Consider the following 26431-nt stretch of genomic DNA (forward strand, 5'->3'; position numbering starts at 1 on the left):
GCAAAAATTCCGTGTTTTACGTAAAAGTCACATGTAACCTTCCCTTGAAGATAATAGAACATGCAATAAATTAACCAATGATACTGCAGCCATCTTTACTTTGTAGGCCATAACCACTTTCCATGTCTTAGGAAGGAGAATGTTTTATATAATAATAACGCTTCAGGGGGAGGGGTAGTTCATATAAACGCTACACTAGCCGGATCACGTGATCTCACACACCCGGCCTAGACGGACAGCGAACCACTACACGCCTGGCCGCGCATGCGCACAAGACTGCCAATAGCCGGGCATGTCAGGCGGAAGGAGAAAGAGTGATCCGCTGACGCTGGGTAAGATGGCGGCACCCTCGGGAGCTTCAAGTGAACCGAAACAAGGTAATTGGGTGTACCGAGTGCATGAGCTTGTGTAATGCTGGTGACTGGCTTAATGAGGAAGCTGCACATAGCTGATATGAGGGTAATGGCTGCTTGTGCAGGTAAGGTGGAGGTGAGCACCAAATGTCATGGCTCCTGGATGTTATTGGCTGTTCGGTATTTATAGCTCATTGCTGGTATCCAGCTCCTGGGTGCTCTACGTGGCAGCACAGCAGGGGCAGATGTGTAAGTGCTGGCACTAGTCCTATGGCACCAATGTAGTATCTGGGGTGGGTGCAGTATATCACATGTCAACATATTGTATTATATTACACACCATGTGCTTGTAAGTCACCATCTAGGATCTAACAAGTCACATGCTTGCAAGTCACCATTATATTAATAACTTCATATGGTGCTATAATATTCCCGCAACACTACAGATCAGAGGACATACAAACAAGACAGTATGTTGCATTGCAGTGTGACAATAACATATCAAACAATAGGAGTGAGGGCCCTGCTCATGAGAGCTTACAATCTATGAGGAAATAGGGAGACACTGCAGGTAAGAGCCTTGCTTGATAGAATATTCCAGCCATTTATTAATAAATAAGGTCATATAACTGAAGCTGTATGAGACGTCACCAGCCGGGATCTGAGTATACAGGTACTAAGTGCGGCCTAACTTCAGGATCTGAGGAACAGAGTAGGAACAAGAGCTTAGTGCACGAAGGTGAAGAACAATGTGATCAGGTCATGTGATAAGCCTGCCTAGATGGATGGGATTTTTTTGGGCACTTTTACATGTCAAATGCTTGTAAGCCAACACATTATATTATACTACACGTCGTGTGCTTGTCAGCCAACATAGTATATTACACTACATATTATGTGTTTGTCAGTTGCCATTTAATATGGCCTTGTGGATGATATGTGCCAGTGGTGGAGTCTATTGTATATAAATACACTACTTCATTGTGGCTTATTGATACCTGTGCCGAGGTCTATAAGGTAAACTCTGCAGCATTTGGAAACGATTACCACACCAAAAAAGCCCTGACCTCATTAAGATGCCAAAAATCAGTAGGTTGCTTTTCCTCCCCTGCCTGACATTAGGCCTGTAGGAGAGATGTTCAGTTATATGCTATGGCTGATGCGATTACTGCCCTTTATTAGCCACAATAATGAAAAGCTAGCATACGTCCCTACTTACAAAGAGGGACAACTGCTGACATGCTTATTGCTGCAGTTTGTTGCATTAAGCAATGTCAAAAAACCTTGTCCTCCCCAAAGTAATAGTGTCCCTACACAGACATGATACCTCCTAAGTGCCTTACACGTAATAAGGATTCCCCTACAAAGTAAGGATGCCCTATGTACTCAAATCTAGTGGCACAAGTGATTCTCAAAAGGGTAGACACAACAGGATTAAAATAATACAGTGGTCTTCGCTCCCCACCCTTGCCCCATAACTTATTTGATTGCAACTTCGCTGTGAAATTTATTAGCTAGGATGGACCCCAGGATCGGGCTTTATAGATATACTATAGTTTTGAGTAACAGTGTTTCTGCAACTCCCATAGACGTGAATGAGGCTTATGAAAGAGCATAGCTCAAAGCTACGCTGTTTCTGTAAGGCCTGACCACATTCACAGCAAAGTGGTTTTGGACATAGATGTGGGGCACAATGTCCGTGAGGAACGCCCTCTTGATGGTACGCTTCCGTAGTCTTGTACGCTGAAGGGGGGTGTTCTTCACTGCCCCTCTGACAGTGCTGTCATATCGGTGGCCAAAACTGTCAGCACCAATATCTGTTGCTAGGACTGAAAATCTTTCACACTGGTAACAAATTCCTTAGTAAATATGCTTTGATTGCAGTAGGACACTGACCAAGAAAATCTATAGAACCGAACAGCATAACATTGGACCTCATGTATCCAAATTTTCTTGAGTAAAATGGTCCCTGTTGGGATGGTCTTTTCTTCTCCTAAAATAAGCAAGAAGGCTCGAAGTGGAACCCCTCTATCAATCAAGAAAGGGGATAGCAACAAAATCCTCTTCTTCTTTTGCTGTACTCCCACAGTGCTATCGTTACACGTGTCACTTTGACCTTCTTAGTACACTCATGAAGTCAGTGCCAAGGCTGCTGTAATCACAGGACTTTATTAACTAGCAAGTCTCTTTTCCAGACACACAGACAGCTCAGCACCTTCTTAAGTTATTCTAGATGTTTCTCTCTCTAGCGTTCTATTTCTAACTTGGCCGGTAGAAGATAATGGGTTGATGTAATTTCTTTTCTTACTCTGCCCCATATTGAAATGCTTGGAGTACGGAGATGAAATAGGTTACCAGATAGCATAGAGCATACATTTTTAATTCTAGGTTAGAAACTTAGGTGTATATCCTAAGAGGCTTTTAAGTAGATCCTTAGAGGTTTTCTTTATCAGGATTCTTTTAAGCATCTGCAAATACAGTAATGTTTCATTCGTTGATAGCAGATCTTGAATGCAGACAACATAGGAGCTGTAGACACAAAACAGTAGGGTATTTATATTCACTGCAATGCTTTTTAGGGTAGATGCATTTCAGCGTGTGTGTGTATAGATGGATATGCAACAATTCCTGAGTTCCTAGCCATGAATGAATGAGGTAAGAAACCTTGAAACACAGAAGTGGAGCCACTGAAGCCACCAAACACAGAATCCATAAAACTAAGGCAACTATAATATTTCACCCACTTTCCTTCTAATCCTGCACGTGTATTTCAGGCAGGGCTTGTACCCACCATCAGGTGTATATGTTATCAAATATTCACAATCTGTTATATTACAATTTCTACTGTTTTGCAGGGTTTGTAATGACTCAAGGATTTCAATGATCTTTCTGAAGACTTGGCTTCTTTATCGGAGTGGCTGACAGTTTGTATATGTCAACCATGGAGGAGGATGTGAAGTTAGAAAGTGCCAATGGTGAAAGCAGCCCGGGAGCGAAATTAGACCGCAACATATCAGTCAGTGAATTCTCCTGCAATTGTTGTTATGATATCCTGGTGAATCCCACCACTCTGAACTGTGGGCACAGCTTCTGCAGACATTGTCTTGCCCTGTGGTGGGTGTCTTCAAAGAAGACAGAATGTCCTGAATGTCGAGACAAGTGGGAAGGATTTCCGAAAGTGAACATACTTCTAAGGTAAGTAAGGGCTCGTTCACATCTGCGCCCGGTCTCCGTTCATGCAGGTTTCCGTTTTCTGCACAAAACTGAGCAGGAGACGGAAACCTGCAGGACTCTTTCAAACCCATTCATTTGAATGGGTTTGAAAGATGTCCGGCCGTGAGCGCCGGTGAGCGTTTTATGCTCTCTGCCGCAAAACTGTTTTTTTTTTAAATCGGACACAGAGTCGGACATGCAGTACTCTGTGTCCGATTTTTTTTTTTTTTTTTTTTTTTTTTTTTTTAAAAAACTGTTTTGAGGCGGAGAGCATAAAACGCTCACCGGCGCTCACGGCCGGACCCGGTCTGACAGCTTTCCGTCTTCTGCATGCAGAAGATAGAAAGCTGAGAACGGACTCCAGGCGCTAGTGTGAACCTAGTGTAAGGGACATGACTAACTGTAATGTATATTTATACAGTGTGTCAGAGGTTGCAATAACACCTGTGAAAACATTTTTGCATTGTAAAATGGATCTTTTGTAATACGCATGAGACTTTCCCTATCCTTTGACTATTTAAGCTCCGCTCCCATTTTGTCATCTCTCACCGCATGCTGCAGATTCCTAGTCTATTTACAGGGAGATCACAGGCACTAAGAGAGGAGCCATATCTTGCAAAGAGCCAGGGCCAGAGCTAAAGGTATATTGCAATGGCGGGATGTGAATTTAATTGAGAACAGACTTGTGCATGCTGCAGCTTCTAATTGTTACTTAATGATAGTATCCGTTAATCCGTTGCCTGTCAATGGCAGAGAACAGGTTAACATGATATAAACAAAACTCCTTGCTGATATTCACCAAACTTTTATTGAGGATGTTAAGACATTAAATATGGGAGTGGGAGCCATATAACTGGCAGATCTCCACTGTTTTAGACAGTGGTGATCCAGTTCAGTCTCCCTCTCTAATATCGAGCATTTAGGTCCCCTGAACCCCCACTTCTTCACTTGCTATGTTGTCCGTATGACTCTCGTATGGAAAGATTGCATTGAGTGTCTGACAGCCGGGAGCCATCTGAAGGTCAGTGTATAGCTAGTCAAGCTTGCCTCTTACATTCCTTGTTATACAGTGATTCTACCATAGACTTCGTTATAATTGAATTGTAGTCTATGGGACAAGTGATCGCAGGTTCAAGCCCCCCATCGGAGCTTAAAGCAAAAAAAAAAAAAAAAAAAAAGTTGAAAAAATTTAAATCAACTTCTTTTCTTTGCTCACACATAAACAAAAAAAAAAACAAAACTAAACAAATTCATTGTTTTATCTTCTAAAAAAATTAACAAAAAAGCGACCAAACCATTAGACATTCCCCAAAATGATGTAAATGAAAGCTGAATCTTGTACTGCAAATAAAAAGACATGTTATAAACGCACCTCCATACACAGAAACTATATAAATTTGATATTGTTATGATTGTGCCAACCCAAAGAACTATAATTTGTACTGCACAGTGAATGCTGTGAAAAAAGAAACCCTAATTTTGCTATGTAAACATGGGACACAGTTACGGAATGTTTTCCCTTTCCCACGTAAATCCTATTAGCATTATTTTGCCAATATATTTATTTCCATTACTGCAGTCATACTTGTCCTTAGCTAAAAATACTCCTCTGTGGCTGATTGGGCACCGCACGTTCTCATGCCAATAGACTTTCCATAGAAAAATACGAGACAGCTTATTACTACCCCTGTCTCCTAAAAAGTGCAGCAAACAGCCATGACACTTTCTGTTTTGGTTCCAGGTGTCATATGGTCAGTGGGTATTGGTAACTGCAGGACTGCTGGGCCTTGGCAAACCCAGATGATTTCTGCAGAGTAGGTCCTGCAGAGTAGGTCAGAAGGCTGTATATTTAATTATACAATATTAATAATTATATACCGTATATACTCGAGTATAAGCCGAGTTTTTCAGCTGAAAAAGCCCCCCTCGGCTTATAAGCGATTCAAGCAAAAAAAAAAAAAAAAGTTCTAAACCACTCCTTTCCTTAAAATACATATAAAAGTAGAAAATTACTGTGAAACACATTAGGTATCCCTGTGTCTGAGAGTGCTCGGTCTACTGAATATAGGGTATCTGCAGGAGTTAATAGGAGCATCGCAGATACCCTATATTCAGCCAGGCTGAATTCCAAGTGGGGGAAAAAAATCAGTCCTCAAGCTCAGGGAAGGGGCAGACAGACAACCAAAACACCCCCTCCCCTTTCCCAGCACCCAGCAACTACTGCACCCTAAAACTCCCACCATTTTAATTTTTGAAATTTTCTAGTAGCTGCTGCATTTCCTCCCCTCGGCTTATACTCGAGTCAATAAGTTTTCCCAGTTTTTTATGGTAAAATTCGGGGCCTAGGCTTATATTCGGGTCAGCTTATACTCAAGTATATACGGTAAATATTTTCTTTTGAAGTCAGAGTTGGAAAGTTTTTCTTTTCTACTCCAATCCATAATTCTCCCAAGACTCTGACACTAGAGCCCTGGTAACTGGGGCTAATATGTTAAGTTCATTCAATAGATTAATAAAATGTGTTGCAAAAATGTTCACCACACCGTCCCCTGATACAATAGCAAAAAAAATAAAATAATGGGAGTTATACTTTAACAATGTATAGGTTTTACATCTCTGAAAATTAAATTCTATATTAAAGGGGTTGTCCCCTTTCAAACCAATATTAGGAGACAAATGTTTTGTTTGTAGAATTAAAAGTTACCAATATACTTTCTGTATCAATTCCACGCGGCGTTCTAGATCTGTTTGCTATCCTTCATTCTTACTCCCAGTGGATAAAAATAAGTCCATGGTCACTTCAAGTCTACATCTCTGGTTTTATATGACCTACAAAAATGGTTCTGGTATCAAGAAATCTGAGAAGATTGATACTTGTATAAAAAAAAAAAAAAAAAGTTATATATCTCATTAGTTAAGAGCACAGTTGGGAATGTGATTTTTATATTAGCATGAACTGTTATAATTTAACTTCAAAATCCTGTGATAGTAACTAGTGATATCTCAGGTTCTGTCATAGCTAGTACTTCAGCATTGGCATCATATGAAAGTTGTAAATCTCAACAGTTTTTCTATGTGGTATAAGACACAAGATTATACAGACATTGTAAGTGATCAAACCCCCCCCCCCACTTAGGTAAAAGCTTCAGCTCTGTATATTCACAATATAAATGTGTCCCCCGATATAATAGCAAGAATAAATAATTGGGGTACAACACGGTGGCTCAGTGGTTAGCACTGCAGCTTTGCAGTGCTGTGGTCCTGGTGCACAGATATAAATCTTCTTATAATTGGTTACAATTATATCTAGTCAATCCTATGAGCTTAATGACCTATTTTACCATATAGAATGACTTGATTCTCAGGAATTGCTGCAGGTTTTATGTGTGGACAGAAGATTTCATGCATTTTGACAAGCTGATCCAAATTCTGGGTAGAATATTATCTTTCAGTGTTATTTCCATTACTTTCATGGCATCCGAACTTAAAGAAGTAATCCAGTGAAACCATTTTTTCCATCCTCGCACCTAGCAGCTCTAGTTTGTCCTTTACACTACTTTCATGTGTATTGCACGCACATATATCTGTGACATTCACCATTCTGTATGTTTCTGATCGGTCTCCACCTTAAAGGAATTATCTGGTTTCTAAGATTGATGGCCTAATTTGATCTGCAGTGGTCCAACACCTGGGAACCCTGCAGACCAAGATGCTGCACGGTGTCCCATCTTAGAAACTTAATTGCTTTTAAAATCTTATACATGTCTTTTATGTATTAAGCAAATGTTTTCTCTGCTGTCAGACCCATAACACCTCAGTGCAGCATTATATGGCTTCTAAGGACTCTGACTGAAACTTTCTCATCAGTGCTCAGTGGTCTTTTCCTTTTGGAAGGGATTTTCTGGTTTGGCTGATTTGCCAATGCCACAAACATTCTTGGAAGACAGAGGAGCTACCTTCCAATAGGTGGTGCTAGAGGAACAGTTTTCCTTCAAGGGAAATTTCTATTTATGCTTTCCCCAAATTCCTAGTCTAGCATACATGGCTTTTAAGACTTCTTACATTTGTAAAGGCAGTCTCCAGGAGGTGATACAGCAGTATGGTACAATATCGATCCTACGAAACTCAGATTTTCTTAATGCAAGAAGGTTTTTATTCTGGTGATAAGTACACACAAAACAAGCGTGAACGTTTTCGGCTGTATTTAGCCTTCATCAGACTCAGTCAGAGGTGATGTATCCAAAAGGTCGTAGACCTCTGTGGCTTTAAATATAGTAATTCCAAGTAACTGGGCTTGGTCAGAATGGGTTAATGCTTGAACACTGTGTGAGTCCCTGTGTCCCACTACGGGTCCTGTCCCATTGGTGATCAGTGTTAGCCGGCAAGCACGTTGGTGACTACCACGCCACCAACACAAGTCATCCAAATTGAATCAGCTAGGAAGGTCTGGGTCCTGAGATGGTGACCCACCTGAGACAACAGACTCAGAATTCTCGGGGTTCACTGTGACCCAACTTAAGTGAAGGATCTTCTGAATTTTCTGATGAAACCTACATTTGAATAATAGCACGACACCATACATTGTATAGTGGCTGTGCTTGGTATTATAGTTCAGCAACATTCACTGGAAAGGCCATGCAACCAATAAACGTAATATTACATAGCCATGGAGCAGCTAAACTGTGCGGGTTTTAGACCCCATTGATCTAATGTGTTTTAGACCCAGAAAACCCCTTTAAATACTTTCTGAAATAATATGAACCAAGTAACAAATATTATAGAGCAACTGCTGTTACACGTAACGCTTACTGTAAAATTCTTTTTGTAACAAACTTTTCGTTGTTGTTTTTTTTTTTTTTTCAGGGATGTAATTGAGAAGTTATTTCCTGATACCATAAAAGAAAAATATGAGGACCTTGAGCAGAACACTGAGATTGCCAGGGCACTGCAGGCCTTTAATAAGTATGGGAATGAACAGAATCAGTCGTCTTCCAGGGAAGGGCGAGCAAACCAACAAAGGGGTGGAGGTGGCTTCTTCTCAGGGGTACTGACTGCATTAACAGGAGTCGCAGTAAGTGAAGCTTTGGTATAACCCAATCTTTTGTAATGTACCTTATTTATAGACTTCCCATCTTGTAAAGTGTCCATACACGTTACATGGTGGCAAACAGCTGTCCCTCCTCAATGCAAATAAACATGCCAAGTGGGCATGTGTTCTCATTAGGAATAATAAGATGGTGCCCCACCCTTCTGACCTCAAATTATCAAATTAAGGATATTGTATTAAACAACTCTGCCCTGATTTCATATTTTTAATTATGTAAACCCATTGTGTCATTTTATATGAAGGTAATAAATACTGAAGGTCAGAACATTAGGTTGTGACTAAAATCCAACTAAATCGTAAAAGGGAATAGTGTAAGTATTCTGTTTTCTTGAAATATTTTGTTTTTGTTTGTCCTCAGGTAGTGTTACTGGTATATCATTGGAGCAGTCGGGAATCTGAACATGACCTCTTGGTCCACAAACCAGTTTCTAAATGGACGCCGGAAGAGGTAGTTCTTTGGCTCGAACAGTTAGGTCCATGGGCGTCCCATTACAAAGACAGATTTCTATCAGGAAGAGTTAATGGAAGGTGAGAAAATCATTTTGACCAAACGGCATATTAAAAGGATTGTCTAGGAATTTCTTCTAGCCATAAATATTTGCTGTATTGGGGGCTGACAGGAGTCTCCCACCCCCACCAGGATCAGCTGCATAGGGCCACTTCTGTAGCCTGTACTATACATCATATGGGGCTGGGCGCAGATGTCTGTGAGTCCTGTATAGTGGCCAGAAGCCAGTACTGCAGTTCAGTTTCCATTGAAGTCAACCGGTCACTGTACAGGATAGGCCATAAATAAGAAATTCCTGGACAACTCCTTTAACATACCTGATATGCTTTTTGGCAGTTCTGCTTTGTGCATTATTGTATTCAATGGGGGTTAAATAGTCTTACTTACCGGCAGAATCTGCTGCTGCTTCCTGCAGGTGTATATTTTTTTTATGGTTGCTGCAATGACATCACTTTGACTGTAAAGTGTTGTTAATATGATCTCATGGCTGCAACCAGGTCAACAAACCAGAGCAGAAGCAGCATTGGAGTTACAGGGGTATTCAAAAGTTATAATGCTGCCATTGCCTTTCTTTGCTCCAGTTTTTATGACTTTGGACAATTCCTTCCAAAGGCAACATACCTTTTTGTAGCACAATTTTTTATTTATTTTTAATAAAGTATTCAGTGCTGTATATGCAGGAGATTTGGGACTGCGTAACAGAAAAGCAGTTCAGGCTGTGATAAAGCTATATTTAGAAATTAAGAGGACCTATTGCGTCCTCTGGCACATGTGGTATTATTTACTGCTAGAAAGCCAACAGTGCAGTGTTGCGTCATCGCTGGATAGTAAGGAACACCACTGCCCCCTCCACACAGTACTTTCATAACACTATACTGTCAGAGGGGGCGTTCCTTACTGCCCAACGATGACGCTAGGCTGTAAGGCCTGTCCTTTTGACGTTGAAGGGATATCGATGCCAAAACCAATGGCACCGATACCTTCAGCACCCAGAGGCATACCGTCAAAGCTGGCAGTGCGCTGAGTTCATTGGACTGTCAGCTTTCTAGTGGTATATAAAACAGACAGTGCCAGAGGACATGAAAGGTCATCTTTAACCCCTTCTTGACATCCGCCGTACTAGTATGGATGCCAAGTGTTTAACTACGGCAGCCGCTTGGGAGCCGCTTGGTGTCTACTGAGGCGCCATTTTCCCAGTGGCGTGTGGGCACTGTCATTTTGCCGGTAATCGCCGGCACCTGGAACAGGCTTCGGGGCCGACGTTATGTTGGCATGACAACCAGGAGCCTTGTAAAAGCTCCTCAGCCTGTCTGCAATGATTTTCTATTGCAGGCTACTCTATGTAGCCTGCAAAAGAAATGACAATTTATTGCAATGCATTAGCTTTGTAATGCTTTTCATTAGTGATCAGATCCCCAGGGGTTCAAGACCCCTAGGGGGTCTAATAAATGCAAACAAAAAACAAAATCTAAAAAAATAAGTATTAAAAATTGAAATCACCCCCTTTCCCTAGAACACATATAAAAGTGCTTAAATACAGTAAAACACCTACACATTAGGTATCCTTGTGTCTGGAAACACCCGCTCTACAAATCTATAAAAATATTTTTCCCATATGGTGAACGCCATAGTAAGGGGAAGGGGGGTTGGGGGGAGGAGTCAAGTGTCAAACCGCCATTTTTTCACTGTTTTGCCTCTGCTAAAAGTTTGAATAAAAAGTGATCAAAGCAATAGCAATTCCCCAAAATGGTATAACTAAAAATGACACCTGACGCCGCAAGAAAAGACGCTCTATACCTCTCGTAAACGGAAGTATACAAAAGTTACGGGTGTCAGAATATGGCGACTTTTAGAAAAAAAAAAAAAATTGGCACAGTTTTGGATTTTTGTTAAGAGGTTAAAATGTAAATTAAAACCATATAAATTTGGTATCCTCGGAATCATACCGAAACATAGAATACAAGTGACATGTCAATTTGGTTGCACCATGAACGCCGTAAAAACAAATCCCGTAAAAAAAAAAATTGCACAAATGCAATTTTTCTTCAAATCCCCCAGTACATTGTACAGAATAACTAATGGTAGCATCATGATGAAAAATTTGTCCCGCAAACATTAAAGAGGACCTTTCACCACTTTTGGGCAAATGCAGTGTTATATACTGCCAGAAAGCCTACAGTGCGCTGATTTCAGCGCACTGTCGGCTTTCCCGATCTGTGCCTGGTGTAAAGAGCTTACGGTGCAGGTACCGTAGTGTTCCATGGTCAGAAGGGCGTTTCTGACCATTAGCCAGGAACGTCCTTCTGCCTCGCGGTGCCTATCGCGCTGTGCTGTGGAGCCGGGAGGAACGCCCCCTCCCTCCCTGATAATACTCGTCTATGGACGAGCTGTGTGAGCAGAGGGAGGGGGCGTTCCTCCCCGCTCCACAGTACAGCGTGATAGGCGCCGCGAGGCAGAAGGACGTCTCTGGCTAATGGTCAGAAACGCCCTTCTGACCATGGAGCACTACGGTACCGGGACCGTAAGCTCTTTACACCGGGCACAGATCGGGAAAGCCGACAGTGCGCTGAAATCAGCGCACTGTCGGCTTTCTGGCAGTATATAACACTGCATGTGCCCGGATATGGTGAAAGGTCCTCTTTAAGACCTCATATGGCTCTGAGAGCGGGAAAATAAAAAAAAGTTATGGGGTTTGGAAGGCAAGGAGTCAAAAATTAAAATAGAAAAATGCCCTGTGGCGGGAAGGAGTTAATCAGTGTGACCCCATTTTGTTTATATAAAATGTATAATATAATTTGATTTTACCTTAACTACAGTATATACGTGATCTCTTGTCATCCTACTATTTAATGCAGAGGCAGGAGAGGAGGAAGTCCATAATGAATTTACACACATGTATTTAAGCATTTCTATAACTTTTGAAGGGGGGGGGGGGAGTACTTATAGGGATGTGGTCTGCAGGCCAAACCTCTAAGTCCTCTATTTTTCCACAGCCCTCACTTTGACCCCTGCTCACACTCCTTATAAATGGCTGACAGCCTTGGTCATACAGAGGCTGTAAAACTCCTCTAATTCATAAAAAACTAGTAATTGGCTTTGTATAAAAATAATATGCAACAAACTATGCATGTAATTATTTATACAATATCAATAATTGTATAATAAAATTAATCATTTTATTTTGAAACTGGAGTCAGTAACTCAATCCAATTCAGACTCCACGACTTTGACTCCATACCCCAGGTAATGGCTTGAAGTATTATCAAAAAAAATGTACATATAAAATATAACTAACAACTTCTTCTGTGGACAGGCTCCTGCTGACACTGGCTGAAGAAGAATTTTCAAAGGAGCCATACAGTATAGAGTGCACCAGTCACAGGAAAGCTATTATCATGGAGCTGGAGAGAGTGAAAACACTTGGGGTCAAACCGCCTCAGAATTTGTGGGAATATAAGGTATAGAACCTTGTTTTTTCGGCATATTTATATACCAGGTATAGTCTATTGCAGTCTGAGGCCTCATTTCGTACTTGTCAATCACACTACACGGCCATTGAAACATGTCAGAAGATGTCATGATGGGTATTTACACTCTAACACCATCATTAAAGTACCGTGACCTTTCTCAAAGGCTCTTACCATTGAATCTAAGTCTATCCTTAGGAGCTACTATTTGCAGAAACAACACTGCTTGCTGTTGTACAGTACATCAAGTGATCTCTTGATTTCACAGGGCAAGGACCCTGACCAAAATTTTTTGTATTGTTACTGATCAGCTTTAACTATCGAGCTTACACCATGATGCTCATAGAGATCCCAGAGTACATGAAATCTGTCTTTTGAGAGGAGGATGTTTTTAAAAAATATTCAGTTTCTAGAAATGAATTGCTTGTTTAGCCTTTTCCAGTAAATGTGCGTGTAAACTTAATTTTTCTTTTTTTTCCCTCCTAGGCTGTAAACCCCGGAAAATCCCTTTTTCTGTTGTATGCCCTGAAGAGCTCGCCGCGGCTCAGCATGTTGTACATGTATTTGTTTGATTACACAGAAACCTTTTTACCATTCATCCACACCACATGTCCTCTGCAAGAGGAGGAGGAAGAAGACATTATAACCAAATTCATAGTAAGTTTCACGTTCCAGATTTGTGACAACGCAGGTTATGTTTGAAGGGGTTTTCCGCCGTTGCATATTCATGACCTCTCCTTAAAAAATATTATTTACAGTGGGTACGGAAAGTATTCACACCACTTTAAATTTTTCACTCTTTGTTTCTTTGCAGCCATTTGCTAAAATCCAAAAATTTCATTTCTCATTAATGTACACTCAGCACCCCACCTTGACAGAAAACCCCCAGAAATGTAGATATTTTTGCAAATTTATTAAAAAAGAAAAACTGAAATATCACATGGTTATAAGTATTCAGTCCCTTTGCTGTGACTCTCAAGCCTGGTTCACATCTGCGTCAGTAATCCATTCGGGGGAGTCTGCATGGGGACCCTCCCGAACGGACTACCGTTTGGTAAGCGGTGTGCAGTGAAAGCACACGGACCCCATTGACTATAATGGGGTCCGTGTGTTTTCCGCATGGTCTCTTAACAATTCATGCGGACAGGAAAGTAGATCGTGAACTACTTTTCTGTCCGCATGTTCTGTGCAGAAATCACATGGACCTTATTATAGTCTCTGGGGTCCATGTGCTTCCACTGCACACCGCTTGCCAATGCGTTCAGTAGTCCGTTCATGAGGGTCCCCATGTGGACTCCCCCGAACGGATTACCAACTCAAATGTGAACCAGGCCTCATATTTAACTCACATGCTGTCCATTTCCTTCTGAGCCTCCTTGAGATGGTTCTACTCCTTCATTGGAGTCCAGCTGTGTTTAATTAAAGTGATTGGACTTGATTACGAAAGGCGTGCACCTGTCTATCTAAGGCTCCGTTCCCACGGAGTAACGCGCCGCTCATTTAGACACGTAAACACATGTCAGAGTGAGGCGCTTCAAAACAGATCCCATTAACTTCAATGGGTGCTGGTTTACGTGCGCTACTCATTGAAATCAATGGGAGGCTTTATAACCCATTGATTTTAATGGGTAGCACGTGCAAGCCGGCACCCATTGAAGTCAATGGGATCTGTTTTGAAGCACCTCGCTCTGACATGTGTTTGTGTCTAAATGAGCGGCGCGTTACTACGTGGGAACGGAGCCTTAGACCTCACAGCGCATGTCAGAGCAAATGAGAATCAGAAGGTCCAGATGAACTGCCCAAGGAACTCAGAGACAGAATTGTGGCAAGACACAGATCTGGCCAAGGTTACAAAAGAATTTCTGCAGCACTCAAGGTTCCTAAGAGCACAGTGGCCTCCATAATCCTTAAATGAAAGAAGTTTGGGACGACCAGAACTCTTCCTAGACCTGGTGGTCCAGCCAAACTGAGCAATCGTGGGAGAGGAGCCTTTGTGAAAGAGGTAAAGAAGAACCCAAAGATCACTGTGGCTGAGCTTCAGAGATGCAGTAGGGAGAGGGGAGAAAGTTCCACAAAGTCAACTATTGCTGCAGCCCTCCACCAGTCGGGGCTTTATGGCAGAGTGGCCCAAAGGAAGCCTCTCCTCAGTGCAAGACATGTGAAGGACTCCTAGACTATGAGAAATAAGATTCTCTGGTCTGATGAGACGAAGAGTGAACTTTTTGGCGTTAATTCTAAGCAATCCCAACAGTGAAACATGGTGGCAGCAGCATCATGCTATGGTTTTTTTTTCAGCTGCAGGGACAGGACGACTGGTTGTAATTGAAGGAAAGATGAATGCAGCCAAGTACAGAGATATTCTGGAAGAAAACCTCTTCCAGAGTGCTCTGGGCCGAAGTTTCACCTTCCAACAAGACAATGACCCTAAGCACATAGCTAAAATAACAAAGGAGTGGCTTTAGAACAACTCTGTGACCATTCTTGACTGACCCAGCCAGAGCCCTGACCTAAACCCAATTCAGCACCTCTGGAAAGACCTGAAAATGGCTGTGCACCAACGTTCACAATCCAACCAGATGGAACTGAAGAGGATCTGCAAGGAAGAATGGCAGAGGATCCCCAAATCCAGATGTGAAAAACTTGTTGCATCATTCCCAAGACGACTCATGGCTGTACTAGCTCAAAAAGGTGCAAATACTCAATACTGAGCAAAGGGTCTGAATACTTACGACCCTGTGATATTTCATTTTTTCTTTTTTTAATTTGCAAAAATATCTACATTTGTGGGGCTTTTTCTGCCAAGATGGGGTGCTGAGTGTACATTAATGAGAAATGTTTTTAGCAAATGGCTGCAATGAAACCGTGAAAAATTTAAAGGGGTCTGAATACTTTCCATAGCCACTGTATATCTGATCAGTGTGTGTCTGAGACTGGGTACCTTCACAGGTCAGCTGTTTGAAGGTATGACTGCTTTCCGATGAGCACTGAAGTTTCTCACTGAATACCAAACACAGCACTGTATATTATATAGGTGGTGAAGTTTGTATTTCATCTCTACCCCATGCAACAAATTAATTTGATGTATGTGGCCTGTGAAGTAGAAGCCATACTCTCCTGAGCTGCTGATCTGTGGGCGACCCGGTAATGTGGCTGCCCACAGCTGGGACACTGATTTGGCAAAATCCTGCATCATAGCATTAAAGAGGACCTTTCACCACTTTTGGGCACATGCAGTGTTATATACTGCTGGAAAGCCGACAGTGCGCTGAATTCAGCGCACTGTCGGCTTTCCCGATCTGTGCCCGGTGTAAAGAGCTTACGGTGCCGGTACCGTAGTGCTCTATGGTCAGAAGGGCGTTTCTGACCATTAGCCAGAGACGTCCTTCTGCCTCGCGGCGCCTATCGCGCTGTACTGTGGAGCGGGGAGGATCGCCCCCTCCCTCTCCTGATAATACTAGTCTATGGACGAGTACTGCGAGCAGAGGGAGGGGGCGTTCCTCCCCGCTCCACAGCACAGCCCGATAGGCACCGCGAGGCAGAAGGACGTCTCTGGCTAATGGTCAGAAACGCCCTTCTGACCATAGAAGAGCTACGGTACCGGACCGTAAGCTCTTCACACCGGGCACAGATCGGGAAAGCCGACAGTGCGCTGAATTCAGCGCACTGTCAGCTTTCCAGCAGTATATAACACTGCATGTGCCCAAAAGTGGTGAAAGGTCCTCTTTAAGGCTTGTTGAAAAAGTCGGGCATAATGTTTAAGGGAGCTGCCCCTAGAGGGCAGCAAACAGAGGCACTGTTTTCCTATTTACATCTTGGGAAACAGATTTACATATTTTTCCCATAATCCCCAAGTGGAGCAAAAAAAGGCTTTTGCATTACATTTTGAAGCAAGGCAGGGATTTTGTTCAGACTGTGTGTATGGATAAGCTCAGCTTTCTCTCTCCTGATCTCTTCTTCCCTTACCCACATCCAAAAGTAAGAACTGTGAAGACACAACTCTCTCTGATTTACAACAGCAATTTATCAGGAAATTGTCAGGGAAAGTGGTACAGGGGATCCATAGACTCCCCCCCCCCCCTCTGGCTGAGAACTGTAAGGTCTTCCTTGATAACACTGCATCTTATATGGTCTAAAAGCTACGAGCAGGGGTGGTCTGATTCCCAACACACCCCCTGGTCAAGGCACCATACAGCACATTTTGTAACCATAGTGCATAGACCTTAGATGGTGCAGCTTTGTTCCATTCAGTATATTGGGACAGAGCTATGTGTATTATTGGGCACAGTCTCTTCAAGCAGCTTTCGGTAGGTGGGGGGTGGGGCAGGAGTTGGGCCTTCACTGATCTGATTAATGATAGCTTATCCTAAAGATAAGCTATCCATTTTTAAAGCCCCAGAAAATCTCTTTTAGGCTAAGGTACCATGTAGCGAGCTGCAGCAAAAAAGCACTGTGGGACAAACATTACGTTTTTTCCCAAAGCGCTTTTTACAGAAAGTCCAGAGAGGTTTCCTGCTTCCGTTATACCTACATGCTGTGGTTTTATAAATCGCTGCATGTCCACTGCGGGTATATTTCTGCAAGGTAAGGATGGGATTCACTAGAATTGACTGTAAAACGCCGCAACCACACTGCAGCTTTTACGCCACGTGATGTCCTGACCTTACTTTCATTTCATTGAAAACCTTTTAGAACTTCCTCACAAGTTTTTTTTTTTTTGTTTTTTTTTTCTTTTAAAGGGATCCTATCACTCACACACAATTTTTTTCTAGGTACCACATCGGAATAGCCTTAAGAAAGGCTATTCTTCTACCTTTAGTCGCCTTCTCCGCACTGCCGTTCTCCTACAATCCTGATTTCTCTCGGTATGCAAATTAGCTCTCTCGAAGCACTGGGGGCGTCTCCAATGCTGCGAGAGAGCTCTCTCCAGCTCCGCCTCCATCTTCGTCAGCAGCGCCATCTCAATCCTCCTCTTCCGGTGGTGGCTTGTAACTTCTAGGCCTCGAGCCTTGGGCAGAGCAGACTGCGCATGCCTACAGGCCATGAGAAAATGGCCGCTTTCACAGTATTGTAAGCCCCAGTGCTGCGAGCGAGCTAATTTGCATACCGAGAGAAACCGGGATTGTAGGCGATCAGCAGCGTGGAGGAGATGAATAGCCTTTCTTAAGGCTATTCCGACGTGGTACCTATAAAAAATTGTGTGTGAGTGATGGGATCCCTTTAAACACTTGTAGATAAAGAAACTGAGTTTTAAGCTTTGGCAGCTTGTTTTGTTTTTTTTTTGTTTTTTTTTTTTGCTAAGCTTAGTTTTGGTTTAGTTTTTTTTCCTATGGAGCTTAGTTTTCCATAGGCTTTATTATAGGTAATTAAACTAAGTTGCATTGTTATGGGGAAAAAATGGCACTAAAGCTAAAAACACAAAAAAATCCAGTCTTGATTGGTTGTCCATCCTGTGACATTCTTTTCCCAAATGACCCCTGCTGTCATTGCCAAAGAGAGCACGCCATATTGTCTTCACCTGTAGGAGAAATTAATCTTTACACATCATTATTTAGTACTGTATGGGTTTTCTGATGTGGGCCTGTGATTAAACCAGTACTCATCCATGGACATGAGAGATGCCCATAACTAATGTGACTGGTGGTGCTGGGCAGCTCCACAGAGCTGGATAGGTGCTGGGCCTAGGGTGTCATACTGATCAGACAATGGCCGCTCATGGGTATAACTGACACTTGTGAAAAGGCATCAATATGACTTGTAAAATTTAATGTAACATTTTAAGTTGTGTTGTATCTGACAAATAGAGGGAGAGTGAGGGATTTTTGTATATTATATAATCTACAGGTGTCTCTAGCCTTAAGTGCTCTACGTGGCAATTCTGGTGTACGGGTAAGCTAGTATTAGTGCTAATACAGTGTTTTGGATTTTTTTTAGCTGATCATCTAACAAAAAACTAATGTGTTTAACAACTGATTCTAACATGGTTGACTTTTTTCGTGATTAATACCAATTGCAGTCAGATCAAAGGGGGACATTAATATTGCTGACCTATTCTATGAATAGGTCATCAGTATTAAATTTCCGGCACCCATGCCAGTCAGCTGGTTTAAGGCACCACAGCCCTGTAGAAGCAGGCACAGGTCCCTGCATTGTACAATGGCACATGTTATCATAATAGCTGACTATGTCCCCCACCTCTGCAAAAATTTCTGCTTGTTATATCCACATGCTGTGACCCCCCCCCCCCCCTCCTCGTGTCCTACAACCAAGTCGGCATTATTATTATTATTATTATTAACATCACTTCACACAGAGAACTAAATGATCCTGCAGTGTGTCTGTGTTTCTTTCTTTTTTAATTGCTATGATTCCTAGGATTTCTCTGCCATGAGCTTGTATGTGTTTTTCTCCTGTTATATACTACTGTACCATCTATGAAACTGTATCACTGAAATTTCCCCATTGTGGGACTATTAAAGGAATATCTTATCTTATCTTATTCTTACTGCAGCTCAGTCCCATTCACTTTAATTAGACTGAGCTGCAGAAACCAGGCACAGCCATAACACAACGTACAGAGAAGTGCCTTCTTCTAGACTCATGTAGCCCCCCCTGAAATCAACTGATCAGTGGGTGTTCCAGATGTGGGAAACTATTAAATGGAGGTCATGTAAACAGATCTGAATGTGTAGACAAGACAACGTGATCATTGACTAGTTTTATCTTTTATGTGCGTGAAATTTTTTAATGCATGAGTTGCGTGGGCGTATGCATTGTGTGACTGATCACATATACAAGTACAAATTGGAGGCACACTGATTATAGTTGTGTAAGTTTGCATAATGTTACGGTGGTTTAATATTAAATATATTGTATATAGCTATATAATTAGTTTGATCACATTGTATACACAATAAAGGGGTTGTCTAGTTTCAGCAAATAAATGTTCTTGTTTGTATAATGAAAAGCTTCCAAATATACTTTCTGTATCACTTCGGCACAGTTTTCTAGATCTCTGCTTGCTGTCACTCTATGGTCACTTCCAGGGGTTAAACATCAGTCCATGGTCATGTGATGAAGACGGGTGCACAGCTTGTTACAGTCGTAGCACACTAATAAGACGTCTTGTCATGCACCTTTGTGTTCCCTTGACCATAGATCGTGAAGAACTTTCCTTTATACAAACAATATCACTTATTTGCTGAAACTGGACAACCTGACATGGGCCACATCATTGGCATAAACAAATATATTTTCGATATTCTACAGACAATGGATGATTTACAACAACTTGTGTCTGCTGCTTTTGCCAGACTTCATAAGCCTATATTAATTATGTTTTGCACCTTTTTCAGGATTTGCAGGATCCGACCTGGACACAGTGGCGCGAGTTCCTTGTCAAGTATGTGTTTCTTCCATATCAGCTTCTTGCTGAGTTTGCATGGGACTGGTTAGAGGTACATTACTGGACCTCTCGATTTATCATTGTAAACGCCATGCTGCTTTCAGTGCTGGAATTATTTTCATTTTGGAGAGTGTGGTCGACTAGTCAACTAAAGTAAGTGCATGTTCTTTATCTGACTTTATCTCATGTGTATATCCCAAAAATTCACCATCAATAAACTTATACATTCTAGATTCTTCCTGAGCAGACTGTATTCAAAAGATTTCCTAGGATTTCCCTTTCATTCGATGGAAAGGATCAATACAGTATTGTTCAGTTGTTGCATGTCTTCCAGTTCTTTGAAATAGATGACAGACAATATAAGGTTGGTGGGGGTCTTACTACCGCCACCACCACCCCCATCAGCTGTGTGTGAAGTCTGTAGCACGTCATCATCTAGTGTAAGCAGAATTCTAGTTTTGGTTGCTGCTATACCTGGTGTTGCAGTTTACTACAGTATCATCCCATTTCAGCGAGTGAGATTGAACTTCAAGCTATGCTAAAATATTTACTGTGTCCCATATACTGATGGACCGACAGGCCAAGTGTGCACCTTGCCATTTTATTCATTCTCTATGGGAGTGCCTGAGATACCCTCTCTGTTTCCAAAGAGAAAAAAGGAGTGGTAAGGTGCCTGCTCAGGCTAGGTTTAGATCTGCATTTGAGTTTCCCTTTGGGGGGTCCACTTGGGGAATCTACTGAGCGAAAACCTAATACGCATAAAAAATCGTTTACCTTGGTAAACCCTCGGACCCCATAGACTATAACTGACTGGTTTCTGCCAGAAAAGGGTGAAAAATGCAAAGAAGAAAGCGCTGTTTGCTTTTCTTTCTGCATTTTTAATGCAGAGAGGGGAATGGAGTTCCCGAACGTAGTGCAAGCGCTGGTGTGAACCCAGCGTCAGCCTGTTGCTCTATTAGGATGGGAGAATCGGACCCATTTTCCTGGATTGTAGGGGTGCCAGCGGTCGAGCCCCCACCAATTATGACTTTATTCTATATCTTGTTTTATTGGGGGATAACTTGAACAATTGTTACAACTAGAGATGAGCGAACACTGTTACGAACAGCACGCTCCCATAGAAATGAATGGAAGCCGGCCGCTTAACCCCCCGCATGCCGGCCACTTCCATTCATTTCTATGGGAGCGTGCTGTTCGTAACAGTGTTCGCTCATCTCTAGTTACAACCCTTCTGATGGCATATCCTAAAGAAAGGAACTTTTTTTTTTTTTTTTTCTTTCTTCTCATCTTTAAGGAAATCTTTATTGTTTCTTGATATAAAAGCCACATAGACACTTGTCGAATATTTATACAGTGTAGACTTAGACATTCTAAAGATGTATCTAATTTATTGCATTGACTTGGCTAGCTTATAAGTTTGGTGCTTCTTTAGACAGTTTTACCTAACTTTACATCCCCTGTCATTTTACGTTCAACCAAGCCACATCCCCTTGTCAAGCAAGGTACATAAGGTGTCAAAAACACATAACAAATGTGATTCAAGGTATATAGCTGACTTTGCTGGTGCAAATAAACTGGAATTCTGCTGAATTTAGCTTAATAAATCTCTCCTTTTGTTAACCCATTTCTAATCAATCTTTCAGGTCTCTCCCTCGACTTATGTGGGGTCATTTTTGGAAGATGTCAACCCAAGGACTTTTCGTTGCGATCTTCTGGCCTGTTATCCCACAGTTTGTTTGTAACTGCTTGTTTTACTGGGCTTTGTACTTCAACCCAATCATTAACATTGACTTAGTGGTGAAAAAGATCCGAAGATTGGAGACTCAAGCGATGTGAAAGCGCTCCTTCCCAGGATTGCACACAGGTCGTGACACTGAATTTAAGGATGGATGACCCCTCCTCTTTCTACAGTCACTGTGTGATCCATTTCTTTTAAAAAAAAAAAAAAAGACTGTTATAATCCATGAGGCACTATTAAGGTCAAAATATTTTCCTACTTTTTTAAGTGTAATGATTTTTTTTTTTCTCCCTTGGACATTGAATTTTTTTTGTCTTATTTTAGAGTGTTGGTCGTTTAAAAGAGATTTTGAGTGAAATCATGGTTTACAGTTTTAGGAATATTGTTCAGCTGCTTATGTTTAAAGGGGTGTTCCAACCCCAAATCATGTTTTTTTTTTTTTTTTTTTTTTTTTTTTTTTTTTTTGATAAGTCATCTGTCAGGGTCTGGGACCAAGACCCTGCACAGATCAGCTGTTGTAGAAAGCCTCTGGATTCTGCAAGCTGCTAGTGGATGCGGAGCGTGAGCAGGACAACTCCTATACAAGTAGTATGGGTAGTGCTACCATTATCTAGAAGCCTCACTATGCAGTGGATGGTGCTGCTACGGCGCTCCTATTACTTGAATAGTAGCAACGCTGTGTGTTCTCCCCTTTCACTAGCAGTTTCCAGCACCCGGAGGCTGCGACAACAGCTGACCCGTGCAATATGAAAAATGATTTGGAGCTGGAAAACCCCTTTTAAGTGCAATCATTGTAAGACTGCGTTCACACAGCGTGAATTGCAGTTGTTTTCTTACTACCACTTTTCACATATTATGCATTTTCAAGACCTTTTTTTTTTTTTTTTTTTTTTCTTTTTTTTTTCCTTTCTTTCTTTAAATGAAGCTTGGATATTTTCTGGCATTTATGTTTTTTGGATCGCAATAGGACGTCATTTTTTTTTTTTTTTTTTTGTTTAAATGCAGTAAAGCAATTTTTCAGTATGAACATGTTCATTTCCTAATTTTTTTTTAATTTTTCAAATAAACTGACTTACACTATATAAAACCAAGGACCTAAATGGTGTACACCTTTTTAGGTGCAGAAATAATTCCGTCGAGAACCTCCATGCTATACAGTGTGTTACTAAGCCTTTGCGTCCTGCTCCCGGCAATGAAATTATTTACCTTTTATTTTGAAGGATTATGAATCTCTGCTGCAAATAAAGTGCAATAATTTTTAATAACGCCTAATGCGAAAAAAAAATCCTAAATGCTTTACTGTTTGATATTGTAGAGGTCGTGCTTTTTTCAATGTACAGTATATATGATTTTCTTACATAACAGAGCCAAATAAGGAGCCTTCCCTGCTTCTGAGCATTGTGTGAATAGCTTATGCATCTAGTCACGCTGCAAGTATCCATCTGCAATATACCAACCACAATTTAGTGATGGAAAAATTGAATGATCTTAAAGGGGTTGACCTGGATAGCTGTACCGTTGTACCTGGCAAGTCTTATGTCTGATCTCACAGCAAAATGCCATATTTAATCCTAAAACTTTAAGAATGTTTGTTTTTCCTAGTGGCAAAGTTTTGGTATGTCATTACTTATTTTGAGCTAGTGAGAGGTACAGTTAGCTCATATAGCTTGTTGGCCCCTTGTTTCTTAGGGCTCGTTCACACGGGGCAAGAGGGGGAGAATTTTGGTGCTGAATCCACGTCAGAATCCGCCCCCAACGGGTGCGTTGTTTTACACTCCGTGCCTGTCCTTAACTGTCCGTTCCCAAAGATGTCCGACTTTTCAAGCGGACAGCAAAACCCGACATATAGGTTTTTTTGTCCACTTGAAAAGTCGGACATCTTTAAGAACGGACAGTTAAGGACAGGCACGGAGTGTAAAACAACGCACCCGATCTCCATTTAAATCAATACAAAATGTCACGGACACATCTAGTGTCCGCTGCTAATGTCCGTGCAAGATTTTGAACGGACATTAGCAGCGGACACTACCTGTCGGACACCAACGGTAGTGTGAACGCTCCCTAAGACAGCCAGACAAATAGTGCGCTCTGTCAGCCCCATAGAAGTAAGTGGTGGAGTAGTCACATATGTCCCTTGCCACTCTATTAAGACAGGACACACTTGGAACCCCATTTTCATAACTATGGTGATCTCAGCATAGGGACCCATAGCAATCATACATTTATCCCTCCTGAGGTTTGGGGATAAATGGGGTTTTTTTTTTTTTTTTCATGAGAAAACCCCTTTAAGGCAGTAAGAGCTACACTTGAGCTATTCATCTACTTTACCTCCAGCTAATAAATAGAAAACATGTCTGATACGAATAATTGCAAATTTTACAGTTTGTGAATTAGGTATTTTTTTTCTCTTTTGTAGTCTCTATCACATCACCTTTTTTTTTTTTTTTTTTTTTAACTACATTATCATAAGAGTTAAGAAATATTCCCAAAGCTAACAATATGTCACCGCTAGTGTCTTCCTTTTCATGTTATCTATAGCTTTATTGGTGGTTGACTGCAATACCCAACGCAAGCCATGGACTAGATAGGCACTAATCTTCTCCTATTTAAATGTACCTAAACTTTCGAACAACTTTGTTTTCTGCCAATATTTGTAGTGTTAATAAATATTGTCATATACTTTAATAATTAGCTCTTTTCTGTGAAACCGTGTGCTGATCAAGATGGCCAACAGAGCTTTGTACACCACTTCTATCTGGAGTATGGAAGGGCAGGCTTTTGTATAACACAGGGAAGCTAAGGCTGGGGTGGTTCAATTCTAACTGTTTGATCTTAGGTATTATAAAAAGTAGAACAGTGGTCCTGGTGTCATATGAAAGAGGAGAGCTTCATCTTGTGACACCAACTTATGGACATACCACCAGATATCTGGAGAAAACACATTTGGCGTATTTATATGCAGTTGCTCCCACTCCAACCGTGTTTTCAACATGTCATATTTGTGGAGAGCATATACATTGAACTTTGGTGCCCTATGAAAGCTAAGACTCTAATCTTTCATATGGCAACAGAACCTGTTTTAACTGTTGTAATCCCAGATGTTTTATTTAATCTCCCCCAGCCTCAGCTTTTCTGCAATATACAGGAGTCTACTCATCCATATTCGAGTGAGAATTGGTATACAGTTATCTGTTGGCAGTGGAAGAACAGACACAGAGGATTTCAGCCCAGGATTTTACAGAAAAGAGACAAAATTCACAAAAAAGTATATTACAACATTTAGAAATGACGCATATGCTGCCAGAAACCAAAAGTTTTGGAAAACCCAAAAAACCCGAAGTATATCAATTCTAAGGTCAGGTCCCCACGGGAGTTTTTTGGTTGGGATTTTGATGCGGAATCCACGTCAAAATCCTGCTAAAAAAAACCGCCTCCCATTGAAATCAATGGAAGCGAGTAATTTCCTTTTTCTGTGAGTGGTTTGTTTCCGGTCGCGGAAACAAAAAGCGGCATGCCCTTTCTTCAGGCAGATTCAGCCTCAGACGTCCGCCTCGCGACACTCCCTCTCGACTAGGCCCATTCTTTGGGCCGGAGCGGAGTTCTGCGGTTGGATGCCAGTGCACTGTATCGGCATCCAGTCGCGGCTAGCTGTTTTTTGGACCGGATTCTGGCCCAGCCTCTGCCTCAAAATCTGGTCCAAAAAACTCCCGTGTGATCCCAGCCTAATAGCCATTAAAGGGGTTGACTTCTTCGATCAAATTCATTGTGTAACAGCATATGATAAATTCAGCTTTACCATTTATACTGGACTTTTTTGTTCCAGAAAAGGCATCACATCTGTCAACGGCCCGTCTGATATTGCAGCTCAATTGAATCACATAAAGCTACAATAACTCAGACATCCTGTGAGCAGGCAGGAACTGTTTGTAGAGGAAAGTAGGCATATTGTACAATCCTGGACGATCGCTTTAATTCTGTCCATTATTGCTTGGTCATATAGTCCTGCCATGTTCTGCAGGTGCAATGGATACATAAATTATGTTTCTTCAATAATCATATTTGCCATAAAACTTGCAGCGATTTATTTCATTCTTTGTAAATATGTATTTCTTTTGAATGTATATATGTAATTTATTTAATACTGATGAAACAAGCTTATTTTAGGTGACTATAATGTTATCTCACTGTGACTGCACATCCGCCTAGTAGTCTCCCTTTTGTATGCCAGTACTGTGAAGAGCAAAACCGATAATTCAAATTTTTTTTTTTCTTTTTAATATTTGGTTTAAATTAAATCAAATGGTAAATTCTTGGTCTTTTTTTGAGTGTGTTGTATGATGTTTGAGAAATCCTTTCTTGTAATAATCAAGCTAATAAAAATTTAATTTTTGGAGTGACTGGAATGTAATAACTACACAAATGCACTGATCAATTGTTCTCAGAATAAATAATCTAGAAAACATATTGTCAGTCATAATGCTTAGTTGACATCTTGCACAGTGGCAGCCATATATACAGTATGTGTGCTGCCCCTTCTTTCATTTCTGTGGACCTACTGAAGAGAAGCAAGGTACAGCACTTCCCTATCTCTACAGAATAACAAAAAAAAAGGAAGGAGGGGGGGGGGGAATGATACCCCCTTC

At 41.4% G+C, this 26431-nt stretch overlaps 1 protein-coding gene across 2 annotated transcripts; it reads left to right on the plus strand.

The window, feature by feature from the left end:
* The first annotated feature begins 309 nt into the window (after positions 1-309).
* On the plus strand, positions 310-22069 carry BFAR (bifunctional apoptosis regulator). 2 transcript variants are annotated; one of them, XM_075285787.1, is made up of 9 exons: positions 310-377; positions 3209-3548; positions 8430-8637; positions 9032-9201; positions 12495-12639; positions 13135-13305; positions 18490-18534; positions 20001-20203; positions 21694-22069. In XM_075285787.1, the coding sequence occupies exons 2-9, from the start codon at positions 3286-3288 to the stop codon at positions 21884-21886; spliced, it is 1398 nt and encodes a 465-aa protein (XP_075141888.1). In that variant the 5' UTR covers positions 310-377; positions 3209-3285; the 3' UTR covers positions 21887-22069. The 2 variants fall into 2 exon arrangements, with proteins under 2 accessions (XP_075141888.1, XP_075141889.1); XM_075285788.1 differs by lacking the exon at positions 18490-18534.
* Positions 22070-26431: the final 4362 nt, after the last annotated feature.

The sequence above is a fragment of the Leptodactylus fuscus genome, chromosome 8 (assembly GCF_031893055.1).
Source record: "Leptodactylus fuscus isolate aLepFus1 chromosome 8, aLepFus1.hap2, whole genome shotgun sequence".
Lineage (NCBI taxonomy): Eukaryota > Metazoa > Chordata > Amphibia > Anura > Leptodactylidae > Leptodactylus > Leptodactylus fuscus.

Excerpts from the sequence above, each read along its gene's own strand:
- BFAR (XM_075285787.1), top strand. The coding sequence starts at position 3,286 with ATGTCAACCATGGAGGAGGATGTGAAGTTAGAAAGTGCCAATGGTGAA. Across the intron at positions 9,202-12,494 it reads TCAGGAAGAGTTAATGGAAG|GCTCCTGCTGACACTGGCTG; the intron begins GTGAGAAAATCA and ends TTCTGTGGACAG. Across the intron at positions 12,640-13,134 it reads AGAATTTGTGGGAATATAAG|GCTGTAAACCCCGGAAAATC; the intron begins GTATAGAACCTT and ends TTTCCCTCCTAG.